The 21,434-nt window shown below is 36.9% G+C and overlaps 1 protein-coding gene across 2 annotated transcripts in view; it reads right to left on the bottom strand.

The window, feature by feature from the left end:
• KIAA1958 (KIAA1958 ortholog) overlaps positions 1–21,434 on the bottom strand; it is a 79,486-nt gene that overhangs the window by 37,362 nt on the left and 20,690 nt on the right. The window contains exon 2 of one of the 2 annotated variants that reach the window (XM_008576359.1): positions 6,866–6,949. The exons of the other annotated variant lie outside the window; for it this stretch is intronic. Coding sequence (XP_008574581.1) covers positions 6,866–6,949 — 84 coding nt within the window. The remainder of the gene's footprint in view (positions 1–6,865; positions 6,950–21,434) is intronic. 2 annotated transcript variants of the gene reach the window in all.

Here is a 21,434-nt window from a genome sequence, read left to right as displayed (position 1 = left end):
CAATTCAACAAAGACAATGGTTTACATTAATACTCTGATCTAATTAATAATATTCTGATCAAATTAGGACTCTGCCTAATTCTTTGATTCTAATTCAACAAAGTCATGGTTTATGTAAAAATTCAATTTAAGTGTATTAAAATTCTACCTTTTAAAAAATAATGCAATGTTCAATACCAAATCAGGTCTTTTACTCAGTTTTGGCAGGCGCAGTTGGTCAATTTATAAATAGGCTGGACCATGAGAAACTGAGTATTTTTTCTCTGTATAGAAAAGTTAAATCAGAATTGTTGGTAGTTTATCAGCATTATCCACTACTTCTTTTGTTATATCACTAGAAATACACCAACCACGAACAGGATATCCACAGTGTATTTCTTTATCCAAGTTCTATATGATGACAAGGATCTGTAAAATTATCCTAGCTTCATCACTTTCTCTTATGAAAAGCTATGCACTCATATCATCTCAGCCAGATCCAAGTGGGGAGAAAAAGCAATGTTTAAATACCATGCACTAAGAAAAACAAAAAAAACCAACTGAAGATGCCCATGCCAATGGTGTGTTTCTTGGTAAATGTCTATCTGTACCATACCATATGATAAATGTGCAGAAATATATCTTGCACACAGGAATTCTATTTGGAAAAAAATTTATTACGCTGATTGATAGAGAATTTGCTAATTAATTTGTATCTACTTTTTAATGAATTAACCTTTTAGAAAATATCTTACTGCAATAAATTATTATACATGCCCTTTGATTTTTCCCCTGGGCTTGGAAATTTATTTCCTCTATTATGATAGAGTTTTTACTTATAGATGCTAACTATTATAGCTTTATTTTGGTTAGAGAAATAAAAATCAAAAGACATCTCTCCTATAGATTAAGAAAACCAGTAAGAACAGGGCTGATTAAAATCAGAAGTGTTTGTTTCATATTAAACTGTGGAAATAGTCAAACTAGGAAAAACCTGAACAGTTTTACAGTCTCTCTCTAATTCTGGGAACCATGAGGACAGTAGTTTTTCCCCAAAAAGTTTTCTGCTTTAGCAATCATAATTCATTAAAAAACAAAAACAAACAACAAAAAGTCCTCTGTTAAATACTGTTCATTTGTTCACAGCAAATTTACAGGCAAGCCCAAACTCCCTGATAGACTGGCAACCAGTATTTAGTACCTGGTTGATGGCAATATCAGCTTACGGGCTTAAAATGGTGTCCTCTCTGTCTAGAACTGCCCCCCACCCCCACCCCAAATTATAATAAGGAACTCTCTTGAAATTGGGTTTTTGGCTTTATTTGGGATAAAAACAAATGGAAATCACTTTAATATATAATTCCTTGTGCACGTACACACTCACCTCCATGACAACGTTGAGTGTTTTTTAAAGAGTGACGCACACTTCTGCACTCTACTTGTGGCCAGGAGGAAATAAACTCTGCTGAATGTCCCATCTCTGAATAACGACAGCAATGGGGCCTATAATGTCGTGCTAACGAACATGCCAGGTGATGGTACTGATCTCAATTCACAGTTGAATAAATATTGATGATTTTATTATACCAGGGATTTCATTTATAATTTATCACTTCAGAGGGTCTTCTACAAAAACATAGCAAACCACTTCTCAAATAAGCAGCTACAGCAAAAAGAACAGTGCTTAATGGGATCTGGATCTAGTTTCAGATTGTGATGCTCTTGTGTATTAACTGTGCCATGGGCAGCCCATTTGACTTCTCTGGATTTCCTCATTTATAAAAGAGAAATAATACAACTTATCTAATAGAACCACTGTGAGCAGTAAGTGAAATAACTTATAAAAGCACTTAGTACAATGGCACATTGTAAGTATTCAATAAGTGATAGTCACTGATGACATATCTGTATATTCTTACGCATATGTGCACCCATGTGAATACAACGGATGGTATGGAAATGGCCTCATCTTCTTATTGATTTTCAAACAGTCTCTACGGATGATTCTCCACAAAATACTCAAAGCAGTATTATGTGTACTGCAGCAAACCAACATATTCTATGAATAAACAATGGACAAATTGCATGAGTACAGTTTTGAAAACTGTAAGATAGCATGGGCATAAAGTCTTTTGCTGGGCTCTCAAAAATAAAATAAAACTTTTATTACAGTGTCTTTTATAAATTATTTGAGAACAGGGACTATTTTATACATCTTTATACCCCTCCCTGTGTCTAGACCCTAGCTGCTCAATAAACATTTGTGATGTGACTATAAATTTTCATCCCAATAAAGTCATTGATTTCATGGTGTCTGGAAGCTAAGCCATATGACTGTGACAAGTTAATGCTACGAAAGCTTCAGCTAACAATGATCTAATTGAAAAACCAAAGAGACCTGATCGGTGCTAGCAAATTTTCAGACTATTCTTTTGTAGACCTGACAAAGATTTAACAGAGAAAATTTAACACAGGAAAAGTAAAAGCTGAGATATATTTATAAATCATATTGGGCCCAGCCCTAATAACCATCATAACAAATGGAATCTTAAGAATAAGCTGTTTTAGATAAGTATCCTAAACATCTCTAACCTTTTCGAACACCATGGTTGTTTCAAAAAATTGCTAACATCTATGGTTTTCAATAGCCAGTCACTCACATGAATATGAAAGCAAAAGTGAATTTTGCAGCTATGTCATCCAAATGCTGACAGATGGGTTCATTGTTTTCATTGTAGACAGTGTAAAACTTTGAGTCATGTGAGGGACACTGTAGAACTTCTTACATGACATTACATTGACCTTAAAGTATAAGCTTTGCAAATATGGTTTTATTTTTTCTATACGAAACTATGGGATTACTTGAAAAGGCAGCACATTCAGCTGTAGTGAACACCTGTTGGGCTGTTCAGTTTTTGCTAAAGCACATATATGATTTTTGTATCAGCATCTGCCACAGTGTGAACATAATTTTTTTAAGTTAAAATTCCAAATAATAGCATGGCATCTGGCAGTGGTATGTCCTCAGTATTGTTTAGGTAAAAACACAAAATTTAGAGGTAGTTGCAGATTTTTCATAATTTAAGTAACTCAAAGAGATACTGTAACTTGGTTGTGCTTCTACCAAACCATTCTTCAGAAAACAGTTCTCTGAATCTAAATGTTACAATGTTCCTATATGGTTTGAGTTACCACAGCAATATAAATAAATAATAAATAATTTACATTCTCAGTATAATTGTGTTCTTCTAAATAAAAATGCAATAGGATTAAGCAGGAGAGAGATTTTTCATTTTAGTACCAAAACAAACACAAATAGGGATTTGAAACTTTCTAGTTCTACTTTCTTAGTGCATACTAACTACCCTTCTCCCTCAAGACAAACTTACTTTGCTGTCAAAAACATATCAAGATTTTAGAAACTATGACAACTAAAAAATAAAAATGAACAGTCACATCTTAAGTATTTAACAGAAACCTTTTTTCTTTTAAACATGAGAGGTAATCCACATAAGAACCACCTTATTTTAAAGAAAGAGTTCCCTTAAAGTAGGCTGTCTTATGCATTTATGGACAAGCTACAGCATAAGGAGAACAGGAAGGTTTCGTAAAGAGAACTGGGAGAAAGAGGCTCTGTGGTTTAAAATGAATAGAGGGAGGGGAAGGCTAGAGGACACACTGTGCCACCACGAAAGACCACTCAGCGTGCCTTTTCATCAGACAGCCTTCAGAGATGCGGAGACACTGTGTCACTATCTCTGGCTCAAATCACTGTAAACTAGTTACAAGTTGGTGCTGAGAAAGATAAATTGAAAAAGCCCTAGAGATGACAGACTACCTTTTCCTTAGCTATAATCTAATTGACTTATCTTGATCTCACCATAAAATGGAGATAACCCACCTTCTTTTCAAAGTCATTGAATGTATAAAAATAAATATGTATGTTCTGAAATAAATCTAGAGAAATATTTGCCCAAATTTTAACAGTAGTTATCTTTGGCTAATAGATTTATGAATACATATTGTTTTTCTTTATCCTTATCTGTATCTTCTATTTTTTTTACAATTAGAATTGTTATATATGTGATGCATGTAAGTCACTTAGCACAGTGCTGGCATGCATACTGGCTCAAAAATGGCAGCCATCATCATTATTAATATAAAAAATAAAGCAAGACATCATCTGCCCTTTCTTCTTGGTTCAGGATACATAAACGGATGCTTCTCTATGAAGGAAGTCATGAAAATGAAGTTAATTCCACCACACAAAGTCCACAGCAGACATGCCACTCCTGTGCCAAATGAAAGGTCACAGATTAGAGGAATGGGTCTTTAAGTGCTTATGACTTAGTGTCAGAAAGAGGCACCTAGCCATTGGAAAGTTCCGCTCTATGAAGATTTAGCAAAACAAATCAGAATAAAATTTGTCCTGGTCATACAATAAATTAATACATAAAATACCACCTAGCTTCCTAGCTAATGTGAATTATGAGATTGCCTCAAAGAACAAATACCTCCCAACAAGAATGCTCAGATCCAACAAATCAATTAACATTTGGAGTGTGTGTTAATGATAATACAGAATATGAACCTAGCTCAGCTTTACTGTGGTTCTAATGTCTAAGTTATTTTATTTTTGAAGAATCTTAACTAATAATTCACCACAGTCTTCACAACTTGGAAACAAAGACCTTGGAAAAATCACCAAAAATGTTTAACCAAAATTACTATTATAATTGCAGGATATCACAGATAAATGCATTACACTTACCATAGAAGAAACCTACACATTTTCAAGAATGCTTTGAATTCAGCTAAATCTGCTAACAAAATATTGTTACCTAAAATGAGTGTCAACATTCCTCTGATCTCAACTACAGAATCAAGTAACCCCCTAAGGAAAAGAGAATGAAGTTTAATGCTTATAAATAAATAATTCAGGAGAGATTTAAGCTTCAAAGAGGGTTTTTTTGTTGTCTCAACTAGTGCTTCTAGATTTTTAGTAAGACTTTTCCATTCTCTACCTTCTCTTTATGCTTGATATACAATCTAATGCTTCGGAACATTTTCAAAGCTTTGGTAGTTTTAAATATCTTGTAAATCTGATCATCAAACTTCATTTACACTGATTTCATACGGACAAAAAAAACATACTATCCAGGTTCAAGCACAACAGTAAAAATGAGCTATGTAACAGTCTTTTTTGCCACAATATAAGACTCTGCATATTATTTTTAAATGATATTATCTCCCAAAAAGAATGGCACCTTTATTCCCTCCTTCTACACCCTTCCCCCTCAAAAAGAAAAGATGTTAGCTAAACATCTAGATTTTCATACATTGTAAAAAATGAGGCACAGGAGCAAAAATTCTAAGTTAAAAAAGAATATGTAAATAATTTGATGTCAAGCTTATATAACAGTTTCATATGCTGGATCTAGCTGAATACAGTTTTGTGTAAGCAGTAAAGTTAGTGTTGTCTCCTCCTGATGAATACAGAATTTTAAAAATTAAAAAAATAAAGACTTTTTTTAAGGAGACCAAAAATGAGAGGTGGGGTGGGAAGGAAAATAAGGAGTTGAGGACACAAGCATCTAGGATGACTCTCAGTTTCCTTTCTGACAGTTTTTTTTAAAAGTTATTCCTTCTCTACTTTGTGTTGCCTGAGAACCACTATGGTTTTGTAGAGTCTGTGACAGTAATTACATTTAATCACCCACAAGTACACTTGTCTTAAGCCTATAAATACTATGTTAGTAATACTAAACTATCTCCATTGGCTTATTTGTAAAAAGAAAAATATATTATATATTTATATTTTTATAAAGTTAATTAACACTGAGGGCAGAGGAAAGGGGAGAAGCAGATAATCACAGTTTCTCTGGACACAGTAACCAAACTGGGGTCTCACTCAGGCCACCCGGTCAAGCAGTGTCTGAGGAAGAGTCATAGGAGGCAGAGACAACGAAATTGCCGCTGTTGGAGTGGCCAGCCACCGACTGGGCAGCCTGCTGGCTCAGATTGTTACAGATAAGCACCAGCTGGTTGCTCTGGGCCTCCGACAAGGTGCTGCAGCTCTGATACACACTGAAGTTGGTTTTCCTGCCAGGGATGTTGCCCTTCTCGCACATGGTCTTCACCATCTTGGCCAGCTTATTCTTGCCAAGGGCCTGGCAGTTGTACCAATGCAGAGCAGCCAAGTTCACGACTGGCTTGATGGACAAGTAGAACGGGGCGTCCTCATAGCGCATGGCAGGAGGCCGCCGCTGGGCATACTCCTTATAGTCCTGGACAGGGCATGTCTGTGGGGCATGCTGGGTGGCATACACACGGGAGTCCGTCCCCCCTCTCTTGGTTTTGGCATTCAGGTCACCGGTGTCTTGACCCATCCACTCCAAGTACTCTAGCCCTGTTTCTGTTACCCGGAGCCGGATATCACCCCATTTCAAGGTAGAGCCATGGAAGCCTGTGCAGTGCCCGAAAGCTTTTGTGTTGTTGAGCCAGACGAGGTTGAGCAAACCCTCAGGGTTATAGCGGCTTAGCAGTCCCCTTTTTCGCAAGATGAGCTCATCAGCAAAGGTGAGCTTCATAGACTTGTGTGGCTTATTCCCTTTTCCTTTGCAGCGGAGTTCAATTTGTTTCTGTTTCAGGGCCTCTTGGGAGCGCTTGAATTCCTTATCCCTAGTGATACTGTAGCCATACCTGTGTTCTTTCAGGTACCTTTCAAGCCCACACTGGTAATTGGCCAAGCTGTTGGGTTCGTATTCAGACCCATCCTTCTGCCTGGCATCAACAAAGAAAGAGGCAAGATAGGCATCCAACTCCTTGCAAGGGATGACATAAATCTCTCTTGTTTCAGAAGGATACTTGGAGATGAGGAACTCGCGGAAATTGCGGAGAGCAGTCTGTGTGCTCCGGATGGTTTTCTCGTTCTGCTCCCTGCTGAGCTCAGCTGCTCTTTCATCCTGGTCTGCAACAAATTGGGGAGGGGAGGGATAGAGAGGGTGTTGATGAGTTCAAACAACGTACTTTCTACTCTGAAATAAAGTTTCCTTTTATAACGAAAAGGGAAAGAAGGAATCAATTTTACAGAGATCACTGATAAATGTTATTTACATACTTGTCACATGATATTAGCCAACTTCAGTTTCACAGATGACATACTAGACAAGAATATGGGCCATTACAATCAAAATAAGCTTCTCGTGTCATTGGCACATAGTTTAGTGCATGAAGGTTTGTGGAAACAGTGAGGTTAGAGACAGCCTTCATTTTAGGAAAAATGTGGGGCAGAAATGTGCTATTTATGCTACTGTAGTGGGCAAGGGCCCCATTAGAGCTGACAAACTCACTCTGAATCACTTCATGTGCGAAATCGGAGGTTGTACTGGTTCCCTTTTATTGAATTAAACTAAAATATCTGTATTTGTTATTTAACACATCATCAGAAATATGTATTTTAAAAGGACTAAACAAATCTTTTATGACAGTTAATTAGATACTTGCTCTTCTATAGCAATTCCGGTAAATACAGTTTATAAGTACCTAACTGCAGGGCAGTTTGTAGTAAGTCATAAAATATTTTGGAGGATAATGAGGATAAAACTTCATAGCTATAAAGACAGGACAATGAGATTCGAATTAGGCTATTGTAGTCAAGATGTAAAGAAAGGGGTATGTCTCCTGCACACATCATTTTATTTTATTAATTTATTAATTATACTCTGCCATCAAGGACTTGAGGTGCCTCTTTCTGTTAGGGACCATTCATGATTGGGTAATGTTGCTCTAGAGTAGTGGTCCTCACACTTTATTGTACCTCACAATGCCTAATCAAATGCAGATTACTAGCCTAACAAAGGCAAGGCAAACAGGAAAAAATGCAGATTACCAGGTGGCAGGCCTAAGAATCTGCATTTTAACCAGAACCTCCAAGCTCATGATGAGGTTTGAGAGAACACATTTTGAGTGACAAATGTTCTAGAGCCCGTGTCCATTTTTTTTACAATGACTAAGTATAATTATACCATTTAAATGGTTTCATTTCAGTAATATGTAACTTCACTTTGGGATCTTAACATTAATAATAAAAACTTTTTGTCAGAAATCACCAGGATTATGTCAGACATGGTCTGAGTGAAACTCAAAAGAAAAACTCTAAAGATGAAATTACGCAATAGAAAACCAGTCTATCCTATTGATGGGTGAGAGGCAAACACAAAGGTTAATTTAAAACAACATAAAAATGTAATTTCTAATTCTAAAGTATCAGGTAAAAGCATTTTGTTTATCTCAATTATCTTATCTAGGAAAACTTCAGATCAATTTATAAGGTTGCTCAGTGGAGGTCTTTGTAATTACCACACCTAACCATAAAAACAGAATTTCTAACAAACTAAATTTTATTCAAAAAACACACTACTTTTTGTATTACTATACATATTTATGATTAACCATGTCATTTTAAAATGACAATTCTAAGGTATGACTGCCAAAATCTACATAACTTTGTAAAATAACGTGCAAAAATTCACTAGTTACATATTCTTATAGGCATATCTTTGAGAGGTCACATTTCCAAAATTCAAATATATAAAAGCATATTTTATGCTTCAGTAGACTTAACTTTTGGTTATGCTACTTTCTTCCAGTTAAAATTGTTTATATATCAACAATATAGACACTTATCTTTCCATCAAAAACATGGTAGCCACAGGCTGAATGTAACCTTTTACCATATTTACATGCAAAGCCAAAGGGACCAGCACATCTATTTATTTTGGCTACTTGTTTAAATATCTATCACAACAGTCTTCAAACTTCAAACAAAGACTTTCTAAGAAAGAAACATTCACAGACAACTTTCGGGAAAAAATTTCCAGTTTCTCAACTTTCACATGGAATCTTTTCTAAAACTTATTTGTCTGAGATAAACACTGAGGTTTGTATATGTTCCCATCCCAAATTTACTATGGTACATGCTCTGGGGTATAAAAGACTTTGAAGAGCCAAACCTTTATAAGTCAATGATTAAACCCATAGTATTTCCCATCCTTCTCTGTCTTACGCATATTCTGATAAAAGTGAAATCTGCCATTAGAAACATGGTTTGGGGACTGAAATGGGGTGTTCTGAATGCAGGACCTCTGAAGGGGTATTAGGTAAGTGAGTTTGATTCTTTTAACTAGAACTGGAATATTCTTTTTTTTTTTTTTTTTTTTTTTTTAAAAGATGACTGGTAAGGGGATCTTAACCCTTGACTTGGTGTTGTCAGCACCACGCTCAGCCAGTGAGCAAACCGGCCATCCCTATATGGGATCCGAACCCGGGGCCTTGGTGTTATCAGCACCGCACTCTACCGAGTGAGCCACGGGCCGGCCCAGAGATTTAAAATTTTATTCATTTCTCAAGTTCAGTGTGCTTTTATTCATAAAATGCTTAATAACTATTATCAAATCATATAAAATATTGATTCTAGTTACAATAGATCCTCATCTTCATTTCATAAAGTATTTGATATTTTCTACCTCCTTTTTACAAAAATAAACTGAAACATGTTGAAAATCTTCAGATGTCAATTTAAAAGTGAGTGAGTGGTATACAGTCTTTTCAAAGTTCTGTGAAGCGGTGTGAGAAGAAAAACGTTTGAGTTCGGTGATTTTAATTAAGCAGGATTAGTCAGTCTGCTGCAAGTGGAGCTGGTGAGAGGACTATGGCAGGACCTGGAGTGCTGGCAAGGGTGTCACCGTCTGCATTCTCTGGGTGAGGCAGCCACTCTCCCACTTCTGCATCTCCTCTACATTTTTGACAACAGGCTAACATAATTCACTTCTTCAATTAGTCCTCAGCCCCAACTTGTTTTCAAGCCCTTCCCTTCTTTCTACTGGGCCTCACTCTTGGTTAAGAGAGAGCCATTCGATCTGTAGGAAAATAAAATTTTTTTTAAAAATATGTCACACTATCATATCCTTTCCTAACAGTTTAGAAGGCACCACAAGAGGAGGTTGAAAGGAAAAAGACACCCCCATTCGTTTTACATGAATATGGGGGAGGAAATCACTTTAAATTCAAGTAATAGTAATAAGCTTTTCAGTTAATAACAAAATCTAGTAAGACCAGAGAAGATTGATAATAAAACATAGAACTATTACAATTCTCTTGCTTTCAATAATTATAATAAGAACAGAAACTACAGAAAATACCCAGAAATAAATCAAATATAATACCTTTTTTAAAAGAAAAGGAAAAGAACATAAAACATGAGGAAGGCTTCTGGGGTGCTGGATTCACAGATGTATTCAAATTGTGAAAATTAATCACATGCATTTAATGACTGGTCTACTTTATTGTATGTATGTCACACCTAATAAAAAGTTTTTAAAAGAAATGGATGAGAAAGTTTCTAAAACTAGAGATAAATGCAGGAGGAAGCTTTGTTTTGTTTCTTAGCTTTGTCAGAAGTGTGTAATTTTACTTCATCATGCTCTGAGATGTTATTCCTGGTATTTTCTACCTTGGAGAATTTGAGTTTTTTCCACTAGTATTCCAACACAGTGGAGGTCTGAGTACTGTACACGATGCCCATTCTCTGCACATTTCCTCTCCTTGGCTCAATATGTCCATCTATTATATGAGTTTTCCCGATCTTTGTGCATTTTGCCCTCACCTCTGTAACTCAACAGTCTCAATTCTCCTTACTCCCCTTTCTCTTCACATAACTTCACTGTAAAAAACAATTTTTTAACAGTAAAGTCCTATTTTACTGTAATTTATAATTACTTACTAGAAGCTTATCATGTCTTTAAACTATGCTAGTATTTTTATTAGAACTAGTTTGTTTTTGTTAGTTATCTGATTATATTACACAGACTTTGAGTAGTCTACCCCATAGATCTGTTATTTTTTAGTACACCATTTGCAAAATTGTTTTCAGAAATGCATATATTATTTGATAACACTAATACTTGGATGACATAGTTTTGGTTTGTTATCCAATTTGAAAGTTTTGGTTTGTGATCCAATTTGAAAGTCTCCACTGAGTTTATCTCATTCATATTTATTGTCAGACTTAAACATAGTCCTTGTGATCACAGTATATGTCAAGCGCTCTGGTTTTATCATTGCAACAGGGCTCTTGCTCAGCTGCTCTTTCCTGTATGTGCTGGCTTCATCCTTAGGCAAGCAACAACAGCCAGAGGCTAAAAAGGAACCAATCTGTTTCAGTGTCTCCTTTTAGGAGTAAAGAAACTTTCCAGTTTACGTTCTTTTGTTAATTTTTCTAGTGTTATGACTGTTGCTATAATTTTGCATCATATTATAAATCCTCTATTTTTATACAGCCTGTGCTGATACCCCACTATAAGCAATGTCAAAATTAATATACCACATCCTTCCATTTCCTCCTCCAATGAATCATTTTCTATTATATTATTTTTCTTAGTCTTTATAATTGTTGACTTTTAATTCTATTATTTGATTTAGTCTGCTTAGTGTTACCTTTATACCTTCAAATATTTTTATACCCTAATTACTTGAATTATTAGCTTTAAGTATTATCTTTTGAATCAGTCTATGCTATTTCCCATATTCTCTGCTCTGTACTTTTAAAAACTATACATTTCCACATTGTCAAGTTTATAGTAATTACTATAAATATTTACAAAATAATTTATAACATTCCATTTTTAATCATAATTTCCACATTTTGGTCTCAGTCTAACAATTCAATCGATAGAATCGATGCTTACTACCAGTGTTTTGCCAGTCTCCATCTCTCAGTTGACCTAAGTTTGTCCTCTAATAGCTTATTCAAAAAGTATCTATGAAAATTATATTTTCCTGAGATCTTGAATTTGAGAATATCTTTAGCCTTTTATTGCCTTTATAACTGAATAACAGGCTGACTAGGTACAGAATTTTCAACTCCTATTTTTCTCCCTGCTAAACAATAGTGGCATTGTTCAACTATCTTCTAGAATTCAATGATGTTGTAGAAAAGTCAATGGTCAGCATTATCTTCCTCCCTTACAGGTCTCTTTATTGCCTTTATTTTTATTTATTTTTTTTCCTTTTTGTCTTTTTTTTACTGACCGGCAACGGGATCGCAACCCTCAGTGTCGCGGCCGCACAGCGCTCAGCCAGTGAGCGGGAACCGGTCTCCACATGGGATCTGAACCCTCAGCGGGAGCGCCGCCGCACTCCCAAGCGGCGCACTCTCCAGTACGCCACCGGGCCGGCCCTATTGCCTTTATTTTTATTTTTTTGGACTCGTTATCTAAATGATTATTTCTTTATCTTTGAAGGGCAATAACTTTACCAGGATATATCTCAGTGTTGATGACTGTGCATTAGTCTACTTTTCGGGTACTGAATGGGCCCTTTCAAACACAAATTCAAGTATCTCCTCACTGCCTTGTCTCACCAACAACCACTTCCCACAAAGATGGCAAGTGTGTGTATGTTTAACACAGCCCTGTCTCCTGTGCTACTCTCTGGTGTCAAACTGGGTCCAGGGAACCTCTCGCCACCAACCCAAGCCCCCCATTCCAGTTCTTTAAAAGTGATTGTTAATTATGCCACTCAGCGTGTATCACATCAGTGAAAAACTGAGGTCTCTTGCTTTCATCTGAGATCTACATTCATGTGTCTCTTGTTGTTACACCCAAATCCCAGTCTGATCACTGTCACTGCCTTCAGCAGCCCTTCCGTATATAATGTGGTTCAGGGTTACAGAAGACTTCTAGTTTTAAAGTGTTTGTTTCTGTTTCTCTTCGAAGTGATTTCAAAAAGGAGAAGTAAGCTGACACATTTTTATTCTCTGTTCTCAAAACCAGAATTCTGATCTAGTTCTCTGCATTTGAATGAGACTGCTATAATTTCTAGTCCCTAACATGATGCCTATGAATGATTATTGAAGGCCTTCTGATCACATGAAATCTTCTCTATGAAGAATTACATTCCTGAAGATTTTGGTATTCATTAGTAACTACGTAGTCAAACTTCATTAAAATTTTGTTTGAATTACATGGTAAGAAATGGAACTTGAGTTCTAAATAGCCCTATTTACCTAACGTGATGATAAAAATTTTTTTCAACACAAAAGAAGTCATACTATAAAGGTGACTCAATTTTCTGAAGTATGTATATGGTTTAGCAGATGAACTGAGTGAGTCACTATTACTAATGAAAAAAACACACATTGAGTTGGGCAAAATGGTCTTATTAAGGAGGTTGTGATTAATAACAAAATTTTTTAAATGAATACAGGTAAAATCCCAAAGACACAGAAAACTGAATGGAGAAGACAGGCTGGCAGCCAAAACTATGCAAGTACAAATTTTTTTTCTAAGTGAATTAAGTATTTAACAATTAGAAACAAAATTTTATAGACTATGAATGAGCAGGCATCAGAATAATCTTTCCTATTGGCTCCCATGAACCTATGTACTTAACATCCTCATCAACATATGTACCCAGACCTAAAATATAACTTAGGATCTGTCCTCACACACCTGCTCTTTCACCTAGTCAATGGGTAGGGGATGCATTTTAAAAATGCCTATCTTTCCCCCAGGCCTTTCACTTATATTAGCTACCTTCTACCCATATGCCATACCCTGCCGGGATATTATTTTAGGGGTCCTTGCTGTCACTTGTGACACTAGTATGGTTCTAGTTATAAGTAAGATGGGTGGGTAAATTCTCTATACAGAAGGTATGAGTGACATTCATTCTTTGAATGGATGATCACTTATTTCTTGCCTGTACCATTTACAAAGAGCCACAATACTTATCACTTAAACTTACTCAAAACTTCTCAGAAGGGGAAGCCATCCCATAAAACCCAGTAAAGTGAAATGGGCCTTCGGTAAACACAGTCAACAGATTGAAAGGTTTTAGGTTACTGACTTCCAAGAGATCTGCGACCTGGAGAGGAGTCCCAAAAAGAGCCTCTGCACCAGCTCACGAATGCTTCCTGACAGCCTGAGGAAAGCTTTTTATGCAGACAGCTTTTCCATACTTATTTACATAGTCTCCCATGCCCCATTAATCCAATTATTTCCTCCCTAGTTAGGAGATGGCATGGAAAAACACATAATTAGTGCAGTATCTTATGTTCTCATTTAATTTGAGAAGATTTATGTTAGATTTAAATTCAGATTCATTTGCTTCTATTGCTGCAGTACCCAATTTAAAATAAAAACAAACTTAGCTATCATATCCCTTTGTGATTTTACTAAAGCAATACATCTGAAATAAGAAACATTTCCTGATGTTTAACTTCTCCTTTATTATTTTCATTTAAGAGTATTTTGTCTCATTTTTCACTTGTTACAGAAAAGAAATGATGTTCAAATTCTCTTTATAAGCCAGTGAATGGTAAGTCCACGAGCTTATTAAATAAGAATGTATTTTAAATCTGAGAAGTAAAAAATCTGGTGTGCAGGCATATTTATGAAGCTGCAAATGGAATTAATATTTAACCCACATTTGGGAGTACCCACTGTGCCCCCTAACATTTCAGGATCTGTGGGGTGTAGTCAAAGGCAAGTCCCTGATAGTTATGAAGATTACATCAAAGCTAGACAGAAGACTACCACACGTAAAACCAATTAAAAAGACCATAAACCGCACTGGGCAATTAGGCGTTGTTTGTGGCACAGGCTCTATAGGTCTTACAGAAATTCAGAAAAAAAGAGAGAGAAAAGTCAAATAGAGCTTAATCTATGTTGGAGCTCTAACCTATGGAGGAACTGGGACTTGGGTTGGTTTGAAAGGATGGGTACCACTTGGTTAAGCAGATAAAGAGGGGAGGGCATCCCAGGAAGAAACTGCATGAGCAAACGGAAAGAGATGAGGAGTCTGGCTTGTGTCCATGAGGACTTATAAAACACTGACCCTGGTTTGGGGGTAGGGAAAAAGCGTAGAGTGGGGTATAAAACTGGACCACTGGGATGGCAGGTCTTATACAGTCATTATAAATATACACACCAAGGAGAGAGACTGAATACGCTAAGTGCAAAGAACATCCAAATGCCAAACATCTAACGAAGCTGATTTTTAAAAAAATAAACCAACACTCATTTCTCCACCTCTGACATCCCTTATTCTTCCCTTGCTTTTATTTTCTTCCATACATCTATCACCACCTGATATACAACATATTTATTGGTTTACTTGTATTGCATCTGTTTCCCCACAGCAGACTTCACTGCTTTATTCCCATGATCTAGAAAAGCACTTGAGAAGTAGCAGCATTCAATAAATATGTGTTGACTGAATGAACTCCAAAGCTGGAAGTTACTGAGATTAACTCTTTATATGTAATTACACAATCCACTTCAGACCAACCATACTGATTGCAAATAAAAAAAAAAAGTGAGTGGCATAAAATTAAATTTTGGGACTCACAATCAGAATTTTAAATAGTCACCTTATTCTTCATTAAGACTCTTCAGAGAGTCTGTTGTGATCAGTGCAGGTGGTGTGGACACCTACAATAATGGTATGAAATGACTTTATGAGGCCAATGGAAGCTTTTCCCAGGGTAGTTGCTTAGAAAATAAGGACCTCTCAGCTGGCACACAAATTGCCATGAGACAATATCTTTATCTTACTATTATGATAAGGAAAATAATACTTTAACAGAAGTCCATACCAGAAGAGAATATATCCATAAAATCAACAGACAGCTCCCTCTGCCCACCCCCAACTTCCATTTTAAAGAGATTATACTGATATTATAATGTTGTCTATTAAGTACTTACTTCTTCTACAGATGTACTCATTTAAAAGAAATCAAATTTCTTATGACTATATTCAAGGAAAAACATCTTGGTATTTTAAAAAATATAATCCTTGGTTGGTGATCTTAGGAGATAGGCCAACTTCAATTTTATTTATCAGTGGTTACGAAAATCATATTTGCCAACATTCATGTTTCATTTTTGAAAACAGCAATTGCTCTCAATCCCTGCAATTTATTGGTGGCGGGGGGGACAGTGAGCTATATTTACTTCAAATTGTGATAACGTTGTAACTATATAAAATGTATTTTAAAAGTCAGTGTCTTTTTCTCCTTTAAATACCCAATTCCTTACATTTTCATGCTTTCTCCTAGAACTTTAAAACACAGGCTATTTTCTAGGATTGTTAACATCATTAATTGAAGCCAGATTTGTATGCTGTTATAGCTATTTGACCAGCAAAGTATTTTTATGCTCGGTTAATCTTTTCCAACGGTGGAAAAGATTTCTCACATACATATTCAGGAGCACTAAGATTTAGAACAAAAGTACCAGTTAGTCCAGTATGATTTTTTATAGTATTTTTCACTGAAGCAGAAATCACTTAAATAAACATTAGTCATCTACTCATTTCTCCTGGATGTATGCTATGTGACTCTAGGGCTTCTTGAGATTTTCTCCTTAATAAAAATTTAGAAAACAAATAGGGTAAAAAATACAACAGAATTTATTAAAGCACCACAGGGGCCAAAAAGAACAAGGAAAGAGCCTCCTTCTCTTTCTCACCTGTTTCAGCTGTTGTTTCTCTACATGAATTAGATCAGACCAAGGAGCTACGTGTGCTGGAAGGTGGGAGTGAGGAATCACAGGTGTAAAGAAGACCAGGCAATGACCTTGCAGACTCTCACAACCAGGAATTAATTTATGGCAAATAGGGTGCAGAAGTCTGTATTTTTAACAAGCTCCCAGATGTTTCTAATATTGGTGTGGTCCACCAGGCCACACTTTGAGAAACGGTTCCTCATTTCTCCCTTCCGCCAGAAGGTCTAGAAATGATTCTTCTTTCTTCAAATAAGCCTCCGCCCAAGCCCTGACTCAGTTACAGCACCTGCCACACGGCTGGAACTGCAGATTTTCTGTTCTGAAAGTTTTTAATTCCCAAGTGGAACAGTTGCTAAATAAATGTAGGGAAAGTGAAGGAAAATGGTCAGGACCCCTCAGATGTTCAGAATCTCGCTGTGCACGTGCACCCAGGTGTCCCTTGGTTGTCTAATGTAATTGCGCATGTGCACCCAGGTGTCCTGTGTTATGGACTTAAGTATAAAGGACAGTGGCTCTGATCCACACTGACCCCCACGGGATAGGGGCCATGCGGAGACTGGTATTGCTGCTGGAGGCTGTCGCTGCAAGCTGTTGCTGCCAGTGCCACCGGGATGCCGATGCCCCAAGAGGCCACCGCTGCTGCTGCTTCTGCTGAGGACTGAACTCATGTCATCTGCCAATGTTTCCCAGGATCTTTCCCAATTACCTAGCATGGACCTGCGTGCGAGGGGTCTATGACCCAGCCAGGCATGTGAGGGGTCTGGTGACCCAGTCTATAAAATGGGTTTGAAGGGCCGGCCCGGTGGCGCACTGCTATAGTGCGCCGCTTGGGAAGTGCGGTGGCGCTCCCGCCGAGGGTTCGGATCCCACATACAGACCGGCCGCTCACTGGCTGAGCGAGGTGCGGGGGCAGCGCCGAGGGTTGCGATCCCGTTGCCGGTCCTGGTCCGGTACGGGCGCGACACTGAGGGTTGCGATCCATTGCCAGGCACGAAAAAAGACAAAAAGGAAAAAAAAAATGGGTTTGAAGGGTCTGAGCCCTAGCCCTGACAATACAAATGGAAACTTAGTATAACTAAAATAATGAAACATTTTGGCTTTAGTTATGAATTGCCCTAGCCATACAACTGGCATAGCTATTGCCTCAACCCAACAAATGGTGTAGTCACACAGCAATACAATAAACATGTAATGTTTACTTAAGTAACTTCTGTTCAGTGAAAAATGCTTTCAAAAATCATACTGGACTGACAGTACTATCAGTTGATGAAATAATGATGAGTTAAATAACTATTTCCCTTTAAAACCCACTAGATTTATAATTTTCTTTTGCAACTTCTCTGAAATTAAGTCCAGCACTGTTTACCTAATTGCCAAACACCATTTTTCAAATCTTATCCTACTTGACCCCTTTTTCAGTGCACCAGACATAGGTGCTGTCATCAATGGTCAATGGCTCCAGCTTTGCCAGTAAAAATACCCAGGTTCAAATCCCAACTCTTCCACTTAACCAGCTATGTGAGTCTGTGTAAGTTTCTTAACCTAAGCCTCAGTTTCTTCAACTGTAAAATGGGTATAATTACACCTATCTCTTAAGAGTTGCATGAGGACTGAATAAAATTGGAAAGTAAACCACTAAGCTCAGTGTTGGGCACACAGGTCAACTAGTTCCACCCTTAAAACATATCACTGCTTAGAAAATGTATTCCAGGGGCCGGCCCGGTGGCGCACTGGATAGTGCGCCGCTTGGGAAGAGCGGGGGCGCTCCCACCTGAGGGTTCGGATCCCACATACAGACCGGTTCCCGCTCACTGGCTGAGCGAGGCGTGGGAGCAACGCCGAGGGTTGCAATCCCGTTGCCGGTCCCCGGTCCGGTACGGGGGCAACACTGAGGGTTGCGATCTGTTGCCGGACACGGAAAAAGACAAAAAGACAAAAAGACAAAAAAAAAAAAAAGAAAGAAAATGTATTCCAACCCGCTAAATCACAGTCTTCCTACCTCAGCTGAAAGCCTCCTCTACTGATGCTTTAAATGTAGCAAATATTTGCTAATTCTTCCAAGCTAGAGGTCACCAATGTTAGGCACTCATGCATAAATGAATATCTTGTCATGAACATATGTGAACAATCGGAGCTAATATCTATATCTAAAGCAGATCTTAGGAGACCTTCCATTTCTCAAGACAGAATCCTGTGATTTGATATAAACTGTGTGACTGCATGGATTCAGCACAATACTAAACAAGGATATGATCACGGAATTCTCTAAGAATGCTGCTTTTTTGAATTAAATTAAGAAAATGAGGTTCTCCTCAATTGTTTCTTCCCCACAAGAAGAGATGTAGCATTGCAGGTGTGACCTAACAAGCTTTGAGAACAGCCTTCTATGCTAGAGACCGCTTTGGGCTAGCCACATGTGCTTAGCAGGCAGTGAATTCAACAGGCTTCACAAACGAGGGGTTTTCAAAAAGTTCATGGAAAGACTAGTATTATCTTTTAAGTCTATTTTTCCATGAATTTTTTTGAAGTTCTTGTATAAAGAAGACGTAACATTCTGTCAAACCTAAGAAGACACAAAAAGGCAAAAAGGAGACCAGACCACAGGTGTGAATAAAAACTAGATGAAGCTCCTCAAATCTCAAACTTCAAGTCACAGTACAGAAATTAAGCATTCTTCACCAGAACAAAGGCGAAAGAAGAGTAGAACAAGAGAATAAATATTGTACTATATTAATCACAATAAGGAGCACTTTCATCTTGGCCAAAACATATTCTTAAATCAACTTTAGAATGTGGCTGCATTTGCAGGCTTAGCAGCATGAAACCCACATGTCTGTAATTAATGTAATAAATCATGTTGTAGACTTTTCTACAGAATCTGACAGTATCATTGATATATTGCTTATTAGAGACTCTAGAAATTTCTTCTACACTTTTTTATTATACTGCCAAAGACACTGAATCAAGAGTTCCTTCTTCTGAAATATCTACTGCTGTGTAATACATAAAATATATAGTGAGCTGCTGCCATCAGACTTTGATATACATATACAATTTCCAAAAAGACATCATATACAATTTCCAAAAAGAATCTTGTTTTTTAACTCTCACTTTCGTTCAGGCAGTCATAGAAGACACATGGATTCATTATACATGTGACATTTACATTTTCCACAGTTTAAGTCAAGAAACCACAGCTTTATATATGTGGCTCTCCTCTTCGGTTCAGTCTTTAATAACTCCATTAGGATATAGTGCAGAATATTTTAAACAGACATTATTCCATCAACCTATACAGTGCTCTTTCATTGTTTTCAACATCTGACTCTTCAGAAAAAATATTATTAAACAGTAAATCATTTTCAAAAGTAAAAATGAGTCCTTGCACAGTTATGGAATTCAGCCATGAATGTATTTCACTTCAGTGAGTTTATATACCCTTAAATTTGCTGTGCATAAGTATCTAATTTAAAAATATCTGAAGTTTAAAAAACAGATGGTTTAAAGGGTAACTATTCAGGTAAGGAAAATGTTATTTTATGTATTTTTCTCCTAATCAAAATAACTTCATTTTGTTTTACCATAAAATACATGGTTAATAGAAAAATTTTCCCCAGGAAATACAAAAGGTATAAAGAAAGCAAAACTGTTCATAAATCCATCATCCAAAGATAGCCATTGGATACATTTTGGTGTATGTCTTTCCCATTTAAAGTTTTAATTTAAAATGTTACTCTTTAATTACCAAGAGTCTGGTTCATTCTGTCTTAACTATACACTTCAGATTCTTTTGTGTCTTATTTTATTCTCTGGAAATATTGTGTGGTATGTTCAAGAGAAAAGTACTTTTAACATAGTAATGCCTGGATAAGTTTTTATTTCTGATATATTCCTTTTGATCATCTAAAATGATAGATTCTAAGACCTAAGTAAGGATTTAGCACTGGATTATTCATTGGTAACACAGAAATTCCTTCCTGAGCTACTGAGGACTCCCTACGCCCTCTCTTGCCCCCATTCAAACTGTTCTCCACACACAGCCTGAGTGAGATTCCTAAATTCCAAGTCTGTCCATCTTACTCCCCTGCTTTAATTCTTTCCATGAATTCCTACTGCCCTTAAGTGAAAGTTCAATCCTCAGTATTTCCCATGAGGCTCTGGTCTACCCCAGCAGTCCCATCTGAAACCAAGTTCACCTGGTTTTCTTCATTCCAGCCACAGTGATCTCAAGTTTTCAAATGTGCTCTTTTTTCAGTAGCTCAAGGGTGTCTCTCTCAAATAGTTTGCACAAGCTGATCCCTCTATCAGTAATACACTCCTGGTCTCCATTTCCAAACCTCTCATCCATCATTCTCGGGTCAAACGTCATCTCCTTAAGGAATCTTCCAATATCATCTGCTTACCCCAACAAATTATGTTCTTTCCTATCACAGCATTTCTAACAATTTATAACGATCTATTTGTGTGATTATTTGACTAATGTCTGTAATTTAAGCTCTATGAGGACCTCACACTGGAATGTAAGATCCACAAGGGCAGGAACTCTTTTTTTTTTTTTAACTGATTCATCTATGGTTGAAGAAATGAATAGCAGGCACTCATTAATATTTGTTAAATAAATGAATTAATCTGATTACTAGAAAAGATACACTAAAACTATATGAAAAAAAAATAAAGCCAAAAAGAAAACAGAGAAAATGAAAGTCATCTCCTTTTTCTTTCTAGAAATTTTACTATGCATATTTGCTTCAACATTCGACAAAAATATATTCAGCAACTCAACATGGCAGGCACTGTTTTAAGCTCATTTGTACATGTCTTCCTCAACCGTTAAACACTTTGATTTTCATCCCCTCCTTGTGGAAACAACAAAAGCAGCTGGAGATC

This window comes from Galeopterus variegatus, unplaced genomic scaffold (assembly GCF_000696425.1).
Source record: "Galeopterus variegatus unplaced genomic scaffold, G_variegatus-3.0.2 Scaffold1338, whole genome shotgun sequence".
NCBI classification, from domain to species: Eukaryota; Metazoa; Chordata; class Mammalia; order Dermoptera; family Cynocephalidae; genus Galeopterus; species Galeopterus variegatus.
Note: the sequence above shows the minus strand (reverse complement) of the source record. Positions and strands in the feature narration are given on the sequence as shown.